Source organism: Anopheles merus, unplaced genomic scaffold (assembly GCF_017562075.2).
Source record: "Anopheles merus strain MAF unplaced genomic scaffold, AmerM5.1 LNR4000022, whole genome shotgun sequence".
NCBI classification, from domain to species: Eukaryota; Metazoa; Arthropoda; class Insecta; order Diptera; family Culicidae; genus Anopheles; species Anopheles merus.
In genome coordinates this window covers 53,534-78,179 of record NW_024427602.1, presented here as the reverse complement: position 1 = coordinate 78,179, position 24,646 = coordinate 53,534, and the positions used below count along the sequence as shown (strand labels likewise).

Below are 24,646 nucleotides of genomic sequence, written 5' to 3'. Positions count from 1 at the left end.
GTGTTCTTCGCCTACCGGTCACGTTACCAACCACATGCCGTGATCATGTTCATCCCGCCTGCATGGTGTCATCTGCATACCGGACGGTCCACTCGATCAATACGGCACCGCACATGGAGCTTACGTTCGTGATCTGCGCCGATTGTCGTAGGAACCCGCTTCCGGTATGGTTCCAGTTGGTACACGACACCGCGTGTGGAGCGCACCAAGCACTTTGTCTAGCACCTGTGTACATATCTGAACATTGTTTGATTTACTATAAAGGTAGGGTAATTGTACCAGTATTGGGCTGGCCAGAGCAGCAGTTTAACTAAAACTGCTCATAAACTAACAATTTCAATATTGTATGATGAAAATGTTCTTATTTTGCTTTATAAACTACTGTAATACTACTGTACCCCCAGTATGTCAAGTTACAAATGCTTTTTTTATATATAAGCAAAACGTGGTACAGTCCTCAGGTGGCAAAACTTAAAAAAAAACTCGTCGTGAGTTCAAGCCTTCTATGGACCGGTCCCTTGTGTCAAGGATTGAATATCCGTCTGCATGGTACTAATAAGCCTAGAAGCCCGGTACAGCCCTGCCCTTAGGTCGTTACGCCAAATAACAGCAATTTCATAAATACATTATAATGGTTCAATACACCACGGGTCCTGTCGAACACCCGGAAAATGTAAAGCTCTTAAAATGTAATTAGATTTCATGTTAAATACGTTGATGTTATGCATCGCATTTTTGCACACATTCGCGTATTTTGTTACCCTGTCGAAACCTGTCAAAACTAAAAACTTATCCTGTTAACCTGGTAGATTTGTACAAAGTCTACCATTTCTTAAATATAAATAATACACATAAACATAACTCATAAACATACCTGCTAAACAAATAAAACTTACTCTTAACTTACAAAAAAGGCTTATTCATACCTGGAAAACTAAGAAAATTTTACAGGCATACGAAACCATAAAAAACGCAGGTAACTTTTACAACAGCTAGAACACGCACCTGTGCATAAAAACCCCAGGCAATTAAATGATTCGTATGTTGTGCAAAGGTAAATTTACATACCTTTTCATACTTCGGGTTGTATAAATTTTGCTCCAAATACAGCATGCCCCTCATTCGCAAATACGTTGTTGTTTGTGTGACATCTCTGTTCTAATTCGGAGCTCTGCCATTGTGTCTCGTGTATTTCTTGAAAAGTGTAAGCTCGATTAGTGATGGAAAATATTCCATATTCGCAACAACTTAAAATAACCGGAAAACTTTATAAAGATGCTGATGCTAAGGCAAAAGTATCAAGATTGGATACCCAGTCTAGTGCAACGCATAGTGAAACGCAAATAGATCTGAGGAATCAGCCTTCAACATCCTCTGCATTACCTTTTACTGCAGCTGATATATTACCAAATCAAGCAAACATAGACGCAAGTAGCAATTTAAAAATCATAAGCGATTGTGATTCTGAAGGAGACAATGAAAACATCGACATTAACGAGGATGAGGATATTGAAAATTTGGACATCAACGAGGCTGATGAAAATGAAACCATTAACATCAACGAAGAGCAAGAGGATGACGAAACAGATGAAATCGAAATAGAAAATCTGGATCTTAAAGAATGCTTAAAAATCTGGTCATTGGTTTCCAATATAGACCATAAATCGCTTCGGTTTCTGCTGAGAATTTTACGTACAAACTGTGATGCTTCTCTTCCTAAAGATCCTCGTACATTACTAAAAACTCCAAAGAAACCTGCAGGAATTACAAACATCACTGGAGGGCAGCTGTGGTACCAAGGAATAAAGACATGCCTCATGAAAAAGTTTCGGTAAGTTCAATACAGATGGAATCGCAATTTCAAATATTAATTTATTTTTGTCTTTTTTTCTTTAACAGCACCGCCAACCTTGATGACAATATTTCAACACTAAGCCTGAAAGTGTTTATTGATGGATTACCACTTCATAGGAGCACCAATCTGGAGTTTTGGCCAATCTTGGCGAGCATCGACGAACTCCCAAACGAAGCGCCGATGAAAGTGGGTATTTATTGTGGATTGAAGCATCCACAAAACATAGAGGAATATTTACGGCAACTTGTAGATGAGTTGAAAGAATTGACTACCAGTGGTATTGTTATACACAACCGTTTCATCAAAATCAACCTGCTTTACTTCATCGCTGATACTCCTGCTAGAGCTCTGCTAAAAGGTAAATATTCATTTACACTATTACTTCTCTACCAGCTAAAAGTAAAGCTAACAAGCTATATCTTTCTTTTCCGTTTATTAACAGGAGTTGTGAATTTTAACGGATTGCAAGGATGCATTAAATGCACATGTCAAGGAACAAAGGAAAACAATAGAACTATTTTTAGAGGAGTTTCTGCCGAGCAACGAACTAACAAAGCATTTCGAGATGGCGTTTATATGCCAGAGCATCAAAGAGAACTAACTCCTCTATTGGAGCTAGAATGTTTAGATATGATAAAACAATTTATTGTGGCTGATGAATTGCATCTAATTCACCATGGAGTATTCAAGAAACTAATTAAGAGATGGAGGGATGGAGAGCGTGGCTTTTTACCTAGATGGTCTGATCAACAATGTGAGACAATTTCATCAAAATTAGCCGACATTCAGCTTCCATCCGAAATTCATAGAAGGCTACGACATTTAAGGTATTTGGATTTGGTATTTGGAAAGCGACCGAGTTCAGATCATTCCTTCACTACGGGAGCATAGTTATTTTGCGTGATTATATATCAGACGAGCAATATTCCCATTTTATGTTGCTATTTTGTTCAATTACTCTACTATCATCAAAAGCGTACGAAGAGCATTGGCCAAAAGCAGGAAAAATGTTAAATCGTTTTGTAATGGACTACGAAACAAATTACGGACCAAACGGTTTAACCAGCAACGTACACAATCTTCAGCACGTTCTAGAAGATGTCAAAAACTACGGCCCACTTCCATTAATATCAACATATCCGTTTGAAAATGAACTACGTCTTTTGAAGCTGCTGTTAAGGAGTGGAGTGAACTGTTTACAACAAGTGATAAACCGTTTGGCAGAATTAGATCAACTTGACAACCGACACAAAAATACAGAGGAGAATATTAAATATCCATGCGTTAAACACCACTGCGATAAGAGGACAGCACATATACGTCAAGGATTAATGTTACAGCAAGGAGATAGAAACGGATGGTTTTTAACGAAGGATAATCATGTAGTTAGATTTGAATCAGCAGTTGAACGCGCATCAACAGAGGTTATAAAAGGAAAAAAGCTTCTGACCAGCGAGGAATATTTTTACAAGCCTATAAGTTCATTCCTTTTGAACATATCGAAGGGTAATATGAATGAGTTATCATCATTTTCGGATGAGTTTTTCCCTCAAAGTATAAAGTGTAAGTTAGTAGCTATAAAAACAATGTCAGAAGAGTATGTGTACATTCCATTGCTTCATACTTTAGAAACATAAATAAATAAACATATTCATAAAGAGCGATCCAGACAGTTCATTTATTTAATAATAGTTCACATTGCTTAGAATTTTAAATTCTTTTAATTTTAATTCATTTCATAAATTCAAACTTTGTTTCATTATATACTTAACATATGTTATCACAAGTATAAGATCATGTGTAAGCTTATCGAACATAATTAACATAATATAATGTAATATATAAAGGAACATACTTTGTTATTAATTCTATTTTCTCTAGCATTACCTTATTTAGTGTTTAGGCTTAAAATTATGAGAAGTAGAAGCACGAGCTCCGGACAGATTAAGTCTAGAGCTGGCATGTCGTAATTTCTGTCCTATATAATCAAAAACAAATCTTTCCGCCGGTTTCACAAATTTTGTCTCCGCAATTTCCAAGAATAATTTTTTTATGTTAGTGTAGGACGAGAAAGGAATCTTTTGCTCTGTTTTACTGCGTCCGGACCAAGTCATTTTAGCTAAAAATTGCCGGGAAAATAGTAAGTCCAATGACTGGTGTATTTGGTATTTAGAGTTCCCTAACTTTAATGAACTTCGCAGCTCCGTTAAATTTTTTTGTTTAAAAGTATCGTTTGATTCTCCTAGCTGGCTTTCAAAATCCTCTAATTGTTTTTGGTCCTGTATTGCTTCGAAAACAAATTCATTTACTGGCTCACTATGTCCTGATTTTTCGTGTAATACATCTATTATGTAATCTAATTTGGTATTTCAAATTTCCAATTTGCGCTCTAATGTTGAATTTGTTTTTTTGCTTTTCTGATTGGCTGATGTAGTTGCAGTCGTAGTTGAGGTTGTTGTAGGTATTGCCTTACTATTGTCATTTGGTGCGGGTGTCGATATCGGTATGGATAGGGTTTCATCGAATGAATGGTTGTTAAGATAATCTGTAACAAAGCAAATTAATAAACTTATTCAAGTACATTTAATTTTATTATCATCTCACTCACCATCTAATGAATTGCATCTGGAACGTGGCAAATACTGAAGATGTGACCCTGTCATGGAGACTGCAAATAGATTAATATTTAAAAATGGGATATTTTCAAGATTGTCAAGGCACTTCATACCATTTGATGTGGAAACATTTGTTGTTGGATCTTGTTGGTATTGTTCTTCAAATTGTGTTTCTACCAATACTGTTTGAAATTGTTCATGGCTATTTTTTTGGAGATCTTGTTGTTGTTGTGCCTCTTTCTGTTGTTGTTGTCGTTTCTCTTTCTGTTGTTGTTGTTGTTTCTCTTTCTGTTGTTGTTGTTGCTCATTTTCTTGTTGTGGTTCTAGTTGATTTTGTTTGTGTGTTGAACAAACTGGAGTTTCTTGTTCTTGTTTAGGAATCATTGATGATCGCCAGGGACACTTCGTTAAGTACGACATTATTGCTTGCACGTCGGCGGTTGGGGGAGCTAATAAAACTGGAAATTTGTTTGATATTACTGTGTTAAAATTTTGATGGTGCGTGACGAACATGTTTGCAATGATTATATGCTAGTGGTGAGTCATACGTTTCATTTCACAATCTGTGGATGTGATCCAAACGGAATCGATTCCAACCCGTGAAGTGCAGCTGGTGCGCTTATTTTGAGTTGGAATCAAATCTGACCCGTGGATGTATCGAGTTGGTGTCGACCCTAATCATTGTTGTCGGGTTACAATCATGTTCGTCATAGTTTGTTCTATATACGGTGCCGATAACAACTATTCGTTGCATTTCGGTCCTCCGCCAACAATTTCCTCAGATTTATTTCCTTGTTCCTTACCATTTTCATTAGTGGGTGCCTTTTTTTTGTTTTCCGTTTTCGGATATGACGATGACGAGGTGCTTGCTGCTTGGATCATATCCTTCGTTGTGCTGTTATCGGAAACAACTTCTTCTTTCACTGAAAATGCTACACGTTAATTAATGAAATCACTCCTACAAATATTGTCTTACCAATGGTTTCCGTTTTTGTCTTTGACGGTTTGATGACGGTTTTAAAATCTGCAATTGGTCGGCTTGACTTCGGTTGGACTATATTGCACGCTGAAAATAATTGCATACACCCCGGTACCAAAATCCATGCGACTTTTCGCTAACGGATTGATTAAATGGCGCCCGATTAGACGATCCGATAGAAGCACTTTTCAGGCTTAACGGATTGAGCGAGATACACCGTCGCGGCGACACGATACATGTTGCATACATGTGTATTACATTTCAAGAGCCCCCCCTCACTTTTTTCGGATAGCAATGAGTTCAAACACACTTACGAATCCGTTGTTAATTTTTTTTTTATTTTCCACTTTCTTTTTATGCACCCGCGGGAGAGTGCGAAACGACAAAGAAAAGAAAACACACACACACCTCCTCCTCCCCATGGTGTTTTTCGCAATGTGATCCCGTAGGAGAACGCGAATGCAAAAACACACACACAAAGTCACGCACGCACGCAGGCAAGCACACAAACACACACCCCACTCCTCCCCCGCTCGTGTTTTCGCAAGGTGATTCCGTAGGAGATCGCGAAACAGCAAAAAACACACACACAACCACGCGCGCACACATACACACACAGACACATATACCTACCCCCCCTCCTCTCCTAGTGTTTTTCGCAAGGTGATCCCGTAGGATCTCGTTATGCGAAGCGGCAAAAACACACACAGCCACGCACGCAGGCATGCACACACATACATACACACACAGACGCGCGCGCGCACGCACGCACGAACGCACGAGAGAGCGTAAATGAAGAGGTTCCATACGTTGCCGGCCTCCCCCTCCCGTGTTCTCGTTCACAGAGAAGGCTGATGTGTGCACGTTTGTGCGTGTACCTTTGCCGTCCCTCCTCTCCTTCCTCATCCGTTGACCGTTCGTTGTAAGGTGGAGGATGATTTCAGCGCTGTTCAAGAAATGAAAGTTAAGAATAATATTACTCACTCTTTTTTCGTATGTTTTGTGTGTTATCATAACTTACCTTATTGCAAACAAAATCCGGAATGAAGCTCCTCGTTTAGAATTTTCCGCATTCGATCACATCCTCGGCGATGCTCGACGCCATCAGTGGATGAAAGCAGGAAAAGAAACAAAGAAAAGCATCAGTCACCATCAGCATCATCTTACTCTCACACTTTTACATCGGTTGATGATTCTTACCTTTACAATACCACCAAAACAAACAGCGATGGAACCAAATCCGGAACACCAAAATCACACACGATTTCTGGAGCAAACCGACACATCCTCCCCCTCCAATTGTTTGCCGCAGACTGACGTGTGTGTGAGCAGCAATGTTCTTGAAGCGGTGAGCAACGGTAAAGGACACACAAGAAGAAGCGAGACGGCTATACGAGTAATGAATTACGCCGCTGCACACACAGCGCGCGTCATAATTTTATGCGCGAAAATCTTAAAATTTAAGTTATTCATGACAAATTGTATCGACATTTTCATACTCTGACGAACTTTTACGAAAGATATGTAAAAACTTAATTTAGTGCAATTAAATTCAGTGCAATATCATTAGCAGAACATAACATTTTGATATTTGTTTGTAAATTCAGATCCTAAGAGCTTCTACTTTTTTGAACAATAAGTGTAGAAACACAAATTTTGTCTGAGTCCAGAACAGCAACAGGGAAGATGTCGTACGCTGAGTGTGGAGATGTGTGTGTATGTGGTGAACGTTGCCGCGACAAGCGTGCTGTAGGATACAACGCGTGTAGGAGGGGGTAAAATCGCTTGGCTCATTGAAAATACAGGCAAAGTTGGCGCGAAGAAAACGCAACACTGCGGATTGTATGGAAAATGTTGCGCCTTCAATCCGATTGCCATGCGATTGTCCTGGGGGCATTAAACAATCGCACATGTAAACAATGCAATGCAATCTTACCTTTTTTTTTAGTTCCAGGTTCTTCATTTTCCTTCTCCAAAATATTGCGGGATCTTTTTCCAGATGCAGGAATCTTCTTACCTCTACCGGGCTGCGCCACGTTGTTTTGGTTCATTTTCGGAATCTATATCCAACGCAAAAACATATCAGCCAAATTGTTGAGAACAAACAAAACAAAGCGGACATTGTTACACTTACCGTATCTAATATATTTCTGTTATTTGAATGATTTAGAAACCCATCAACTACTAGATCCACTTCAACACTTTGTTTGCATTACAAACTGACAGCTCGCGTACGTTCCGTGTACGGGTTGTGGTTGTGTGAGTGAGAGAATTTTCGTTCTCATCGCAACCACTGCATGAATTAAAAAATCCAGACGCATGTACAATAAAAGACATCGCATGATACATATCACACGTTGCTGCAACACGACTATGTCGCGTCATTCAAACTATCCGTTAAGCCTGAAAAGTGCTTCTATCGGATCGTCTAATCGGGCGCCATTTAATCAATCCGTTAGCGAAAAGTCGCATGGATTTTGGTACCGGGGTTCTTTCTCTGCCCGTTGTTCTCTGCACGACTTGAAATGGGATCATTAGCTGCTTTTGTAGATATTCTGTTTGTCCCATCGGTAACGGTGTTGTTCAAAATCTTTATCCTCTTTTCACAGAATTCCATCAGGTCATCAAAATTGTCTTCCGTGTCAGCTGCAAAGATTTCGTATGCCATTAACGTATCGTGATGAATTTTGCATCTTACCAGACTTGTTCAAGGTGTAGCCCATTTTGATACTGGCTCTTTTAGTCGTTCCATTCCCCGCACCAACCGTCGAGATTCATTAACGATTCGAGTCAACTCTTCGGGTGTTGCTGCTGCCATTGGTTGAAGATCCATGAGCGCCTTAAAATACTCGCGCTTCAGCTTCTTTTCATCATCGAAACGCTTAAAAAGCGCCTTCCATGTACTCGAATAGTTCTCCCCCATAAGTTGAACATGTTCAAGTTGTCGAGCTACATCTCCTCTCAACGACGCCAGTAAATATTGCAGCTTCATAACTTCAGACAACTCCACTACCTCGTGCACCATCGATTCGAAACGATCCTTAAAACTCATCCATTGCGTACTATCACCACTAAACGTAGGAAGCTCTATTTTCGGTAAACGCACTTGTGAACTCGAAAACAATGTGTTCGTCATAGTACTGTTCGCGATCGGTCGTACACTTTCATCTCGTCCTTGTTTTTCTAACAGAAAACCCTTCACTTTGTGATACTTTCTTTGAAACTCCTTCCTCTCACTTCTTAACTGTACCTCATCACACTCATCATACTCCAATAACAACTTTTCCCGCACGCTTTCATAAGTCTTTTTTGCCTCTTCCAAGGACAAAAGCTGACTACTTAATTCACAACGTTGTGCATCCACGTAATTATCCATAAATTCTTCAAATTGCCCTAGGCCTGCCAATCGATCTTGGTAAATTCTTATCCACGGCACCATTTTTTCTGCTTCTTTCGATGCTTTCGGCATTTTAAAGTTCAACAACACTCCTCAAATTGCGATGGCGAACACTGACACCAACTCGGTCACGATGGCCGAAACACACTAACCGCAAACTGATTGTCCTAGCAACGATCTTTCCGACGCTAAACTTGTTCTAATTTTCACACGATTTTACCACTCCTAGCATTGGGGCCCGCGAATTGGCCGAAATACACTTCTCATCCCAACTCAGGAGCAGGTCCAACACAAATGTGTGTAGTTTTCTAGCAATCAACAAAAAAACAATTTTACGTCACCTATAGTTACGCGCACCTCTGTAACTCGGACCCACGCTATGGCCGAACTAACGCACACGCACAAATCGCTAGCACGATTGCTAAAGCTAAAAAAAAAACGGTACACGCACAAAATTACGCTTACGCACTGTTATCGTTCGCTTACTTCTGCACTCTAAACCGCCGACTCCCGGAAAAGTGTAATAAAAGTCACAAAACTCTATGCCACTTCATGTGCACTCACGTAAAAAAACACGCACATAAAGGCATGCGCCGGCAAATCGTACGCCTACACTCTTCCACTCACAAACAATCTCGTGGATTCAGCACAAGCAAAAACGATACAATCGCAGCGATCTTGTGATGAGAATCTAAATGTCCCGAATTCTATTGCGATTTTGACAACTCGTTTATCCCTTTTTGTTCGAAGGACCAAATGTTCAATAGCTCAATCAAAAAAACCGATGTGTTCTGTACGGTGGTTCAACTTAGACTCTAACATTTATTTCATCATTTCAATAGACGTACGCGTTCTCACTAACACTAACTAACTCTTATCGTTATGGACTAAATTATGGCTACTTGTATGCTATTACCTTTCAGCATACATCTAGGCGCTAACATATTTCATTGATGACGCCTTGCTTGAAAATAAAACGCAAAGAAAAATAATCCCTGGCACCGTGGCATAAGGAAGCTGCTTAGGCGCTATTTAAAAGATCCACCTGGAACTTTAACGCTGTTTATCTACTGCAAAAGGCGAATTCAAGCAGCGATCTTTAGCATGCCAAAATTAGCTGCTTAGGCAATTTTGGCTACTTGGGTATCTTCTTCACAAGGTATACCTGTTCTCGGAAGCTTCCAATTACTAGACCATTAATTAACGACTGTGAAATTTATCGGAAAGATCATACTAAATACCTAGGACTAACGGTAGATAAACGACTGACATACAGATATCATACAGAAAATGTTACTGTTAAATGTGAAAAAACTTTTTAGAATTCTGTACAGTTTTCTTAATAGGAAATCGAAATTAAATTTCAAAGACGAAATGCTGTTGTACCCATTAGGTAAAATTGTGCCCACTCACACAAATTAAAATTGCAAAGAGCTCAAAATAAATTCTTGAAAGCTATTTTAGAGTCCCTCGGTGGTACAACACAACTGCATTACACATCGGATGTAATATTCCCACAATAGTGAAAATATTAACCAGGTTGAAATTAAACTACAATGCAAAGTGCACAACTAGCCCACTACAAATACTACACACTAAAAAATATTTCACGACCTCGGTTAATTATCTGCCGAAATACAGGGTTTTCCAATTGAGTTTAGACTAGCATCATACTTTTTTTTGAATAAGCGCAATAGATTCTTGACTAGCATCCTCCATTTTTGATTACGATCAAAATCGATTCGATTGCAGGCGCGAAGTGACCAGATTGTTTTTAGAGGTTATCGGTAGGAAATCTAAAGCAAATTCGGTAATTTTCGGTAAAAACAACTTTTTATTCACTCACAAAATTTATTAAATTCCAATTTTATTGTTGAACGGTGAATACTTAGAAAAATATTTGATTTTCGGTCAGAAATATTGAGTTTTAGTATGCTCAATTGTGAACCGATATTCGATCGAAAATCGATAGAACTACATATGGTCACTCTGAAAAAGCTAGCTTTTGGTTAGGTTATGTCTATGGGTCCACTACTGCATATTTCAATTCAGCTGTTATATACTTTTGTGTTGTATTGTGCATTCATAAAATCAAAACAATAGCATCGAAAACCTATCAGATAAAATATATCTTTCTTTGTGGATGATATATAACAGTAAAACAAATTATTTAAACAAATGAGCGGATGAAATTAAATATTATCCACAGATTATTATTCAAGTCGATCTGTCACACCGGATGTTATAAACCCGTCGCTCTTAGGCTGTCATGCAGGGACCAGCTGAAATCAATTGCTCCTAGTCAATAATCCATTGCTCGTAATGAAAAAAAAAGAATGCTAGTCAAGAATCTATTGCGACTATTCAAAAAAAGTATGCCGCTAGTCTAAACTCAATTGGAAAACCCTGTATGTCAGCTCTTTCATTTCTTGCTGATATGTCAGTAGAAAAATCCCAGTAGCCGAAAATCAGTACCATGAAATACTGACATATCTGTTAAATATATATTTTAACCGAATCTCGGCAACACTGACTCAATTGGAAAACCCTGTATGTCAGCTCTTTCATTTCTTGCCATCCGGCGTTTGACTTCAATATACGTATTAACTCGTCGACCCGACGCAATTCGACGACTCGACAAAACTCGACGACAACCGCATTTTATCGTTATAACTTTGCTAAAGCTGACTATGTGAAACTGAACGACATGATATCAATGTTTAACAATAGCTTTCATTGTTCCAATTTTGTTTCACTTGACGAAGCAGTATGTTCATTCTCGTCCTTCATGCTGCAAGCCTTTGTTGTATGCGTCCCAGTTCAGCGTCCTAAACCTAACCCCCCCTGGGCGGACCGCACACTCAAATGACTCAAACGTGTAAAAAGAGCTGCTTATCGTCACTACCAAACGCGCCGCTGCCAAAGATCTCGCTCGATCTACTTTGACATGCACTCTTCATACTGCAGCTATAACAGGTTTCGATATCGCAGATATTTGAGTAAAATTCAACGTAACCTCTGCAGGTGGCCTGACTCGTTTTGGCGCTTCTACAACAGCAAAACAAAATCCACGCATACACCGAAATCCATTACGTACAAAGGAGCAACAAGTGCCAACACTAATGAAATGTGCAATCTCTTCGCGGATCGCTTCGCAGATTGCTTTTCACCGGCCATGAATGATACCGATACCATTGATGCTGCTCTCATCAACACTCCGGCTGGCGCAATTAACATGAGCACTCCTTTCATCGACAGTGAGATCGTTTTATCAGCCCTAATGCAACTAAAGCCTTCCTTCGCTCCTGGACCCGACCTTCTGCCGTGCTGAAACGCTGCCAAACGACAGTAGCACCTATCCTTGCAAAAATGTTCAATGCATCGCTAGCCAATGGCTACTTTCCCAAAACATGGAGAAAATCTTGGATGGTTCCTATTTACAAAAAGGGCGACAGGACAGATGCCATCAACTACCGGGGTATTACATCTTTGTGTGCCATTGCCAAGGTGTTCGAACTAGTGATATACAAAAATCTGCTACATACATGCCGCAGCTACCTAAGCCCGTATCAACATGGATTCGTGCCAAAAAAAAGTCGACTACCACGAACCTGGTTGAATTTGTAACCTATTGCACTAGTCAAATTGCCGGAGCTCAAGTCGATGCAATTTATACAGATCTGAAAGCAGCATTCGACTCTCTTCCGCACGCAATTCTTCTCGCTAAACTCGATAAGCAAGGAGTTCCCAGCTCGCTCGTACAGTGGCTTAAGTCTTACCTAATTAATCGCACATACATCGTGAAAATTGATAAGCACATGTCCAAAGAAATAGTCAGCAGCTCGGGTGTGCCACAAGGAAGCAATATTGGCCCGCTTCTCTTCATATTGTTCATCAACGATGTTACCCTCGCTTTACCTCCCGACAGTATCAGTCTGTTTGCCGACGACGCAAAAATGTTTGCGCCTATTTACAAAACAGGTGATTGTACATTCCTGCAAGACTGCATCGAAATTTTCTGTTCGTGGTGCAAGCGTAACGGACTGACTATCTGCATCGAGAAATGCTACTGTGTGTCTTTTAGTCGATGCAGGAGCCCAGTCACTGGGACCTACTTCATTAACGGCACTGCAGTTAATCGACAAAATCATGCCAAAGACCTGGGCGTTCTGCTTGACTCTAGTTTGAACTTTAAACAGCATATCGATGACGTTGTAGCCAGAGGAAATCGATTACTTGGCGTGGTTATCCGGACAACTAGTGAATTCCGCAACCCCATCTGCATCAAAGCTGTCTACAACTGTATTATTCGTTCGGTTCTGGAATATTCGTGCGTAGTCTGGAGCCCAACTACTGCTTCTTCAATTGCTCGACTTGAGGCGATTCAACGTAAGCTCACGAGATATGCCCTACGCCTACTTCCCTGGCAGGATCGCAATAATCTTCCTCCATATGCTGCGCGGTGCCGTCTTCTAGGCCTTGAACCTCTTTCGGTTAGAAGACGCAATGCACAATGCTCTTTCATCGCTGGATTGCTAAATGGCTCTATCGACTCATCGCCTTTGTTGCATCGAGTCGATATCTATGCACCATCCCGAACACTTAGGTCTAGAGAAACTCTACGGCTCGCTCAACCCCGTTCCAGTGCTGGTCGGTCTGACCCTATGTTCCGCATGTCGGCTGTCTTCAACACTGTCTCGGATTGCTTCGACTTCGACATCTCAACTCAGTGCTTCAAGGAACGTCTCCGGCTTTTGCTGTGGCCGCAGTGAATTGCGATGCAAATCTTGTTTTTGCTATGTATTTTTTTTTATTGACTTGTTACATCTTAATTAGGCCATACGGCCTTTGAAGATTAAATAAATAATAATAATAATAATAATAATATGTCATTACAAAAATCCTAGTAGCCGAAAATCAGTACCATAAAATACTAACATATCAGTTAAATATATATTTTAACCGAATCTCGGCAACACTGCATGCCGAGCGCATACGTAAACACAACATGAGCTCGGTGACAGCTCATCTGTAAAAATAACCGAGATATCGGTTTGATACGTTTCAACTATCTTGCTAGCCGTGACTCGGTTTTCTGTCTGTCATTCGCCATTATGTTTACAGCGTGCTAGTGAAACAATTTTGGAGTGGTTTTGTGATTTTAAGTGCGATAAAAGCGAAAATGGATGTAATTCTGAACATTCTGCAGGAAGAAGATGTAAGAATATACGAAGTTTTCCGTAAGTATCTTTGAATCATGAATAATTTTCATTTTAGCTTCCGGTACCTGGTCTAATTTGCTTCTTCTGTGGAGAAAAAGTGTTTGGCTATGTAGAAGAACTTTAGCATCACACTAATGCACTTATTCGGCAACAGCACTTTGATCCGGATCGTGTGTTTTATGATTGTATGGTACCAAAATGTCGATCGACATATAACCATTTCAAGTCATTAAAAAGGCACATATTGCAGCAACACCCACGTTCGCCCAAAACACCCGGTACCAAAAGAGCTATCGGAGAAACGCTCAATGAGATCCCAGACGAACCCGTAACAAAAAAATCAAACCACATTGATATGGAAACTGATTTTGACACTAACTTTGGATCAAATTAAAAAAAAGTCACTTTGGGTATTTGCAGATTGACGGCAGATGTATCGCTTCCTCAAACCAAAATTTTGCAAATGATAAAACTTTGCGAACACCAAGTAAAAATGCTTGGTGTTTACTTCGAAGAAAGAACAAAGTCATTTTTAACGGAACGTAAAACTGATTTAGCTGCTCCAGAAACTATAAACTTTTTAAACAAGTTCCACGTAGAAGATTTGTTTTCGGTAGTTTCAACACGTTCAAAACAAACACAGATTTTAAACAATTTGGTAGTTAGTATTCCAAGACCAGCAGAAAAATTGCTTCAAACACGAAAAGATATTCGGCATATTGATGGTATACCAACAAAAGTAATAGTTAACGAAACCTTCATGTATATACCGATCACTGAGACCTTGAAGCTAATTTTCAGATGTCGCCAAAACAGGGAATTAATGACAGATAATTTGCCGCCAAACCCAACCCTCAAAGAATACTCTAGTTTCCGATCTGGAGAAACATACCAAAACAGTGAATATTTAAAAAAAAAATCCCCGATGCCATACGAATAAGCCTTTATCAAGACGACGTGGAACTCGGAAATGCACTGAGCTCTAGAGCAGGTATTAACAAAGTATCGGTGTTAGATTTTAAAATAGAAAATTTTCCAAGCAGGTGGAATAGTTCTCCGAAAACAATATTTCCACTAATTTATTGCACTTCTATAGACTCCAAAAAGCATGGCTTCAGCAAGATCTTGGAACCTCTAATTCACGACCTCCGAAAACCGGAACACGGAGTAGACGTTTTGTACGGAACAGAAAAATATACCATACGAGCAGTTTTAACGATCTTCTGCGGTAATACACTGGCTGTACATGAGGTTTTCGGATGACTGGGACCCATTGCAAAATTCTTCTGCAGACTTTGCACTATGCCAAGACCAGCATTTCATCAGAATCGGTTCCAAAATTTTCCCATGCGTACGAAAGAGTGGTATGAACTCAACTTGGAGAAAGTTAATTCAGGAGATATGACGCCTTCAGATTGTGGATTGAAACGTGGTAATTGCATATTAAATGAGCTACAATACTATCACATTACACAAAATTTTGCTTTGAATACTATGCATGACATAGCGGAAGGATTGGTGCCATAACTATACAGCTAGTACTAGGTCACTATCACAAAATTAAGTCATTGGGTTTCATTGCATCATTCATCAATGACCGCATACATTTATTTGCCTATGGATACATCGACAAAAAGAATAGACCATCGGCGAACTTTACTGATGAAATGCTATCTAAACTTATTTACAAACTCCAACAGACTGCATAACAAAACGTGATAATACTCCTTCTTTTCCTTTTTTGTTTACTGACAAGGTTCCCGCTAATTGCGAGTATATGCGTATGATCGGTCATTTGTTGAATATAACTCACATTTTGATGTCTTCAATAATATCTGACCATATGTTAGTATCATTAGAAGAACTTATTCGGTTGTATGAGGAGAAATTTTACAAAAAAATTCGACGAAGACTCAACAAAAATCACCACCTTGACCATTACATCCAGTGTTACAGTGTTTGCTTCATAAATCTGTGTGTTCCACATGTTTTTGTACCCAACAAAGCAACAGTAAATGGGATCGACTCCAGAAAAAACTTGCTAGTGTGCATAACAAACCACGAAAATGAATATTATCCGTTGTATGGTATTATTGTCGAGACAGTGGTTATGAACAGTGCTATGTTTTTGATGATAAAATTATACAAAACTAACGGATATAATGATTGTCTAGATGCGTACTAAATTGCAGTAGGACCAACTGAAAAATTTGTTTCGTTTGAAGAAATCCATTCGCATACTACCTTTGCCTTCTGGTCACCATTTGGAAGTGATAAAAAAAATGTTTCCCGAAGGAGCTATTGCCAGGATTATTTATAAGCGTAATATTATATTATATACTTCATAGGTTAGATTGGAAAATAGGAAAGATAGGTTGAAATTGATTAAACATTTCTTACAGTAAAAGAAGAAATAACAGATTTGGACACCTTCTTATCCCTGGACAACAATGATTTCACTAGACTACAGTTAACGACAAAAATGATAAAAATAATTAAAAAATATCAAAAACAGTATGGAGTTACAATTGACATTACGCCTCCCAATGAATTTATAGAAGAAACGCAGAGGAATGTACCAACCAGAAGCTTGAGTTCAACTTTTAAGATGTACAATTTTGACAATGTGAGTATTATTGCTACGGCGTGTTGTACATACGAAGAAGTAACTTTTTTTAAAGGAAATTGACGTTAGCCTACTCCTTAAGCAAAGTGATGAAGGTAAACAAATCCATGAAACATTGACAGAAGGAATTAAACTCGATGAGGTCACCAACAAAAAAATAAATCGAATAATTTGCGATTGGTTAGCGGACAGTTAGGTAGCGGTAATCGCTACTGCGGGCGTGCGGGCGTGCGTGCGGAAAAATCAAAATTGTTTGATTGACGCATGCGGTTGCGGGCTGTCACCCGCTGCAGGTGTCAAATTCCATACATTTTCAGAAAACGCACGCACGCCCGCATCAGCGATTACCGCTGCCTTACGGCGTGTAAGTATTGTACAAAACAATGAAAAGTGTGAGTTGATGTACTTCTTTCATATATTTCAGGCGTCCACAAACGGAAAAAAAGTAATGTTTGCTAAATCATTAGTTAAAACTTATCCCATTCTGGCCTCGAGCCTTTCAGATGTACCCTATGTAAGTATATTATTTTTTATTATTTATTACGACCATTAAACATGGTGATGCTGTCGTTAACTGTGTACAGGCGGTCCCCGAGATACACGGTTAATGGGGACCGGAAACAGCCGCAAAATACCGCGTATCGTGCTGTCTTTTCTGAATGCTGCCAGGATGTATTCGCAATCACTTCGATGGAATTATGTGCAATATAACTGTTTAAATCCAAACATATCTGCTTGTGATTAGAACATACTAACAGCTTAATCACAGCATGTCACACGAGATTCGAACGCAATTCAAATCAGGTGTAAGTCACTGGAAAATATTTGGAAACACAGCACACTTAAAAACAGAACAACACGAATTTTAGTCAAATTTAGAATATTTTACAGGCAGCGTGGTTTGATAAAGGTGGACGAGGAGCAGGACGGCATGCTGGTTCTATTCATTATATAATGGAAACCCTTGCAAAAAGATCCTGTAGTCGAGTGTTCTACCGATCAAGATACGATGAATCGACTCCATCTTCTTCGAAAATAATAACGAACGTGGAGAAAATATTGATGATTTGGTAGTATGACATATGAAGTTTCTTATACTTAGATATTATAAGGTGGCATCGTAGAAGTGATACACTTTGTTTTTGTTAGAAAGTTGACACCAGGTTTGATTTCTCTTAGGAATCTATTTAAATAGCTTCTATTGGTACTAAACCTGCATTTCACTTAATTTATTTCAAATCTTTCTCCTTTACAATTGATAACCGCCCGTAGGCGCTTTTGGAAATCGTTGCAGGCCGCACGCACAACTTCATCCGGCATTTCATCCCATATCTTTATCAACCGTTTCTTGAATCCGTCCCAAAGCAAATGTTTGACGTTGCCCAACTTTCCAAGCATGCATCTCCATATGCTGAAGTCCAACGGGTTCAAATCTGGAGACAACGCAGCCCATTCCGATGCATTGATAAAACATGGCAAATGCTCCTTGCACCACTTCTGAACGATCGAAGCCTTATGGGCTGGAGCTGAATCCTGTTGGAAGCAAAAGTTGTCGTTGCCAAAAAGCTTCTTAGCGTCTGGTTTCAAGTGGCCTTGAAAAACGTGTTCTAAATAGTACTCCTTGTTGATCTTCACGCCTTTGTCGATAAACAATAACGGAAACTTCCCTTTAGCCGAGATAGCTCCCCAAACCATCACAGCTGACGCATTTTGATACTGTGGGGCTGTTATTCTATCGGCTGTTATATCCCGAATACAAATACGATCATTCTGCTTATTCAAAGTTTCCTCCAGAGGGAACAGTTTTTCGTCCGAAAAGATGATGTTGTGGCCTACGTGCATCTTCAGCAACAAGCGAGATTTTTATTTGTTCGCGACTTGAATCCATTATAGTATATGAGAAAACTGAAGCGAACACTAAGTGTACGTTTTTCACGATAAATAGTAAACAAATTAAGCTGTCAAAATATACCCATGAGTTTGACACACAGTGACAGAAAACACAAAAAGGGGTACTTGAATAGGTGTATCACTTCTACGATGCCACCCTGTAAATTGATTTTAACCTTTTTCACAGGTGTACGAGTTAGAAACTATTGTTCCCTTGGAAACTTCTATGGAAAACATAAAATATTTATGGAAATAAACACTGGCTTACCGGCACGAAAAGCGTGCCAGAGGGATTTTTTCCCAATTTATGACCGACTGTTCGGCGGCTTCAGCCTTCCGAGGAGAATTGGTAAGTCGATTATCTTCTATCTCAATGTAAGTAGGGATACATATGTAGCTCAATTCTTCATTTTTCAGATAGCTTTAGAATTCGAAATGATGAATCCTACTGCTGTTAAATTCGAAGACATGTGAAATTTAATCCAACAGAAATTATTGGAAAAATATCTAATAGATTACAGGTACATCAAAAATGACCTGATTAAGTCACTGTGTCTCGTACGAGAAAAAATACTATGAGAGGAGCCAAGCGAACCCGCGAAGAAGACTACAAATAGAATGATGCGCGAACATTAAATCCACTACAAGGAATAATCGATTGGATTGATGTAAGTTACGAGGATTCGACAAGGGTTTCTATTACAGCTAACAATGTTGCAATTCTAATAATCACATTAACCTCATATTTTTTCCACAGACTTCGTGCTGAGACACGATGTTTAATCTTCTATTTTTATGTTTTTTTTCTTTTTTTAGTTCGAGACGTCATTTCCGACGCCTGATGTCCCGCGCATTATAATTATTGCCAAAAGGTTTGAACTCGGCGAATGCTACGTGGTGTGGAGAAACAGTACGATTCATGTAGGAAACAATTTGATTCGTGCATTCATCGTTCTTTGTCAAGCCTTAACAGTTTTCAATGTTAAATGCTATGCGGCTGACAAACTTTTCTTTTCATTTTTTCATGCTTCATGCTGTAATGCGATGATCGTACAACTGTACTTCGAGTACTGTCGCAGTAGGTCAGTGTTTCGCTGACATGAGCCGAGGTGGAATAATACTTTGTTCGAAGCGGACTTTTCAACACTTGATCGTCCAGGCGATCATAAAAACCCAGAAGAGGTTTCCCTTACTGGAAACGTTGGAGTTCAGAAGCCTTACCTTACATAGCCTTGGGAAGGGGGACATAACTAAACTCTTGAAATAAGTTGGAAGGCGAAGGTTTTAGGCAGCGTTATGTCCTATCTTGACAGTCCAAACGAATCTGACTTGCCATGGTCGGAATTGGTTTTATTTATACTACAATGAAGTTAAGGGTTTCGCACATTTGGTTCCGGGTTTTATGTTGGGAAGTTATTGTTAGCTAGTTACGTTTGCCTTTTGTTGACAAGAACGATGGTTCTTGTCACTAAGTTCCTGTTTTGGGTTACATACTGTTCCTGCTTATGTTATGCGTTTCGGTTGTTTTTGATAAGTGTGTCATCTGTTATTTGTTTGAATGGATGGCCTGAATTCTTCCGGGTGTGTTGCTATGGTATGATCTGATTTACAGAATGTGTTATAATGGATGTGTTACAATGGTGTGGTTTGGCTTTCTAAAGTGTGTTACAATGTGTGCATATCTGATAGTGTGTATTATAATAAGTTTTATATAGCAGATATGCTACAATGCTTTAAGCTTGGAGCACTCAGTACAACTACCAATAAGTTGTTAAAGCAGCTGTTTTAAAATAAAGTTTATAAAAAGATTTATTTACATTCTCCTTATTTAAAAAGCGCAGCTGCTTTTGAATAGCCCGGTGAAAAGCAAAATTCTAGTGATTAGAATAATAATAAGAATTCATCTTACAGTGGCCGGCAAAATAAAGTGGCCACTACATACAATTTTACATTTTTTAATTTTTTTCCGGGAAAAATGAAGTAATTGTACTGCTTTATTTTTTGAAACATTGTTCTTCATATGCTTAAGAATGCGCAGTACCATAGCATAACAAAAATGAGAAGTTTGCTTCAAGAAAAATTATTTTTTCAAAATTGTTAAAAATCACTTTGCCAAAATAAAGTGCCCCCTTTGTTCATTCTACAGAAAATATTTTTATGAACAAATATAACACCAAACTTATAATTTATATGCATTTCTCTCGCATTCTTTACATGTTCGAGGATCTTTGATATAATTTATTTTGTTTTTATCTGCACATATTTGGCAGTGGTTCTTCCTAAGAGTATTTCAGAGCTTTAACATATTTTGTTTTACTTAATCACGTCATTTTCACCACATTTGCATTAAAATTTGCACACTAAATCTCGATAACATTAAAATTAAGACTAAGTGAGAGCCATTAAAGAAGTTTTATTCGATTTGATTGAAAAAAAAATCTACGTGTATAACTTGAGTCGTCTTCCTGTTGTAACATCAATTTATTTACTAACTCCGTATTTTTCACAGAAAACAGATAAATTCACACAGTATGCTTATATAGGTATTAGCTTTCATTACGCCGTCGATTTAAATCATGCTCCCCACTTCTCGTATAGGAATCCCCTCCCTGGTCATCACATTGCACTCTTCATACATATTGGTTTGTTGGATCGCGTCTAGAAATTTCTAGAACATCTGTTCTAATTTGGACTCATCTGTCCAAATATCAGTTTTTCAACAATTTAACGATATATCTGCATGTTCTTGATCATATTGAAGCGAATTGGCTTTGTTAGTCTTGCTGTAGATCGGGCGAGGAGCTTGAAGGACGCCACATCTAACGGACACTAAATTACGAAAATGGCAATGTGATAGCTAGGGGGTGTTTATCTTTAGGAGTAGCGGGAAAACTGGTATGAATCGAAAGTACAACTATGACTGATACCTATTTTAACATTCTTCATCAATAATTTGGGAAAAAATAGGTTTTGGAAACTGAAAACATGTTCCTACAGGCTAACATCTCAACACACATAATCAATACAAAAAACATTTCTCAACTAGTATCGTATAAAACACCTTGCATGTCCTCCATAAAGTCTAAATCTTGGTGCCATCGAGAATTTGTGGCAGATTATAGGTGCGAAGGTGAATAAAACTGGTGTAACAAACAAATAAATGTAAATTTAATGCTCTTGATAACGCTTGAGAAGAATCAGATGCGAAAACTAGATGCAGAACTAGATAAACCTTTAAAAATTGAAAAAAAAAATACGCCAAAGATCCTCGAACATGTAAAGAATGCAAGAGAAATGCATATAAATTATAAGTTTGGTGTTATATTTGTTCATAAAAATATTTTCTGTAGAATGAACAAAGTGGGCACTTTATTTTGGCACAGTGATTTTTAACAATTTTGAAAAAAAATTTTTTTTTGAAGCAAACTTCTCATTTTTGTTATACTATGGTACTGCGCATTCTTAAGCATTTCACAAACAATGTTTCAAAAAATAAAGCAGTACAATAACTTCATTTTTTACAGAAAACAATAAAAAACGTAAATTGTAAGTAGTGGCCACTTTATTCTGCCGGCCACTGTATATAAAAACATAAGATATTACTATGTAAATACAAGATTATGAAATATTAGAATTTTCATCGGAAATAATCAACCCACTTCAAAAAGGTATAATAGCGTTTTTTTGTGTTATTAAACATCCAATCCAATTTATTTAACTTTATTTTAAATTTGTTACTTAAATAATTTTTATGCAAAGAAAAAAGGACTGACATTCAAAAATGATTGTTTTTATTTCTTTCCGAAATCTCAGTTAGCTGCAACCGAAAACCTCGGTTATACGTAAACGTCAAAACAAACCGAAATTTAACCGAGATATTTGCCGAGACGTCAGTTGTGCGGATCTCGGCAAAAATTTACCGAGATTCGGCAAAAAAATTTAAGAGTGTAAGAGAATTGAACTCTTAAAAACATAGTTTTAGGTTTAGAATTACTATAATTATTTTTATTTTTATGCTAAGGCCTGTACATAGTATCATAAGTAGTGAAAATTAATTTAAGTCTTGTATTCAGCCAAGGGGTTTTCAATTCCAATTGTATTTTTCCCCTTAATTAAATTGTTATTTAATTTTGCAATTGTTAGAAATCTACTAAGTTCCTCCGGCCAAGATTACTATTAAGCATAGAATTCAATGAGGCGAGAAAATACCCAAATAACCAAGATAGCGAAAACACCACCAATTTCCTGTACTAAAAATTCGGTTGCATCAAACAAAGCCAACCCAATTTACATTGGTACTAAAATTTTGTTCTAAATTTGCTCGATTGGTGCTCGAACCGTCCAAAAGTGTGGATGTGTGTGTGATCACCCGTGTAGGAAGTGGCAAGTATGATTGTGTGCGTGTAATCTTCTTGTAGCGAACGACGATGGCATCATTTTCAGCTGTCATTTATTTGGCTTTGGTGTTTGACGAAAGAAGAAAATAAATTTTGTGCTCTATTTTTTTGTGAAAATTTGTTGGATTTTTTCAGTTAAATGGCTACACAACCAATGAAGAGGAGCAGAAAAGTTACTTCCCGGCGGAACAAGAACATAGCTTGCAGCTATGTCGACGGAGTTTGTTTGCACTGTTTTGCACTTTCAGGAGCTGATGACGGTGATGCCGAATGGACGCGGGGCGAGGATGCGATGGCTGACGATTGAACCAGGTTCACAGGGGCATTCACGGTGAGGACTCGTCGGCCCATTTGTCCCGATTGTATAACCACTGGCTTGTTGTTTTGATTCACAGTGCCAAGAGCCGATAATGGAGATGCCGAAAGGACGCAGGATGCTGATGCTTTTGACCATTGCACGAGCTTCACAGGGGCATTCACGGTAAGTGCTGGCCGGCACATTTGTTCGGTTTTGATAATCACCGGGTTATTGGTTTGTTGTACATTTTCAGGAAGGAATAATGGTGATGTAGATACGGATATCTTCAATGGTACGATGGTCGCTGGTACTACCGATGCCTGCGCTTTTACGCTGAGATCTGGAACTGTTGCCATCGGTGCTGTTATCGTTTTATACACGTTGTTTGAAGCCATTTCGCTAAACGTATCCTAAATGAACATTTTGTTTATTTAGTGAATCATTTGCTTTCAATTTATTCTAATTAATATGTACCTTTTTATGTTTTGCAGAAAATACAAGAGAAATAATAAAACTAATTTTAGATTTCAGGCTATGAAGCATCACCGAACAATTTGGTTTTGTTTTGTATTTTCATTTGACGTTTCGATGATGACAATTGGAAATGACACGAAAGAGCAAAGCACAGTGGTCGGTTTTCATGAAATTGTACTAAAATTTCCCTTAAACTGGGGCAGTTTAAGGTAAGTTAAAGGCTCCAGTTTAAGGGAATTTGCTCGAATTCCCGATTATTCGTGCTCGAAAATGTCAATTGGGAAAACACTGTAAATTTGGTGGGTTAAACAACACATCTACAGAAGCGGCCACTTCAATGTTTGTTAAAGTCAGTTTTTTATTTATCACCCCAAAAATGTGTTTCATTGTGCAAAGGAAGCAATGAAACTTGTGTGTTTAAGTTAATTTGTTGTGAAACATATTTGTGTAAGATACGAATGCGTGTGTTTGTTTACTTGCAAATGGAATTTTTTATTTCGCTGGTCAGAGCACAGTATATTTATTATTAATATTGCCGAAGTTATGCTGTGATGTAAGTGAATGAGTTAAAGTAATCGATGTGTTAAATTCATGTTCAGCATATTGACCTTAACCCGCACTTGATCCATACTTTTTTCGTCAACATGTTTGGAAAAGGTGGGCCTAGCGTGGGCAAGGTTAATATATCTTATTAGAACTGACAGCTTCGATTGTTCTAAAATTTGGTGCGTTAACGGCTGAATCAGGCCCGTGGCAGCGCTCATCCGATGCGATTTTATCGGACGAGATTTATATGGGATTTGACAGACAACGTCGGACGTGCGATTTCGTCGTACAATGGAATCAAAATTTTTTGATTCCGTCGGATCGTCGCATCCGATTTTATCTGTCAA

The 24,646-nt window shown here is 38.5% G+C and overlaps 1 protein-coding gene and 2 long non-coding RNA genes across 4 annotated transcripts; all 3 read right to left on the bottom strand.

Moving 5' to 3' along the window:
• Positions 1-3,558: 3,558 nt before the first annotated feature.
• On the bottom strand, positions 3,559-4,747 carry LOC121601078. The gene is made up of 3 exons (XR_006005987.1): positions 4,584-4,747; positions 4,464-4,523; positions 3,559-4,400 (listed from the first exon to the last, which is right to left on the bottom strand). It is a non-coding gene; the product is annotated as an uncharacterized LOC121601078 (long non-coding RNA).
• A 27-nt stretch (positions 4,748-4,774) lies between these two features.
• LOC121601077 lies at positions 4,775-10,942 on the bottom strand. 2 transcript variants are annotated; one of them, XR_006005986.1, is made up of 5 exons: positions 7,584-10,942; positions 6,471-7,509; positions 5,447-6,395; positions 5,274-5,393; positions 4,775-4,928 (listed from the first exon to the last, which is right to left on the bottom strand). It is a non-coding gene; the product is annotated as an uncharacterized LOC121601077 (long non-coding RNA). The 2 variants fall into 2 exon arrangements; XR_006005985.1 differs by having other exon boundaries at positions 6,471-10,942.
• An 11,113-nt stretch (positions 10,943-22,055) lies between these two features.
• Positions 22,056-24,584, bottom strand: LOC121601068. The gene is made up of 2 exons (XM_041929871.1): positions 23,754-24,584; positions 22,056-23,689 (listed from the first exon to the last, which is right to left on the bottom strand). Exons 1-2 carry the CDS (start codon positions 23,820-23,822, stop codon positions 23,189-23,191), a joined length of 570 nt encoding a protein of 189 aa, XP_041785805.1. The 5' UTR covers positions 23,823-24,584; the 3' UTR covers positions 22,056-23,188.
• Between the last annotated feature and the right edge of the window lie 62 nt (positions 24,585-24,646).

What these genes read in the sequence shown, in the direction of transcription:
- LOC121601068 (XM_041929871.1), bottom strand. Translation starts at nt 23,822, where the DNA reads ATGCTTCATAGCCTGAAATCTAAAATTAGTTTTATTATTTCTCTTGTA. An exon ending in TTTCTGCAAAACATAAAAAG is followed by an intron (nt 23,690 to 23,753) that starts GTACATATTAAT and finishes ATGTTCATTTAG; the next exon opens with GATACGTTTAGCGAAATGGC.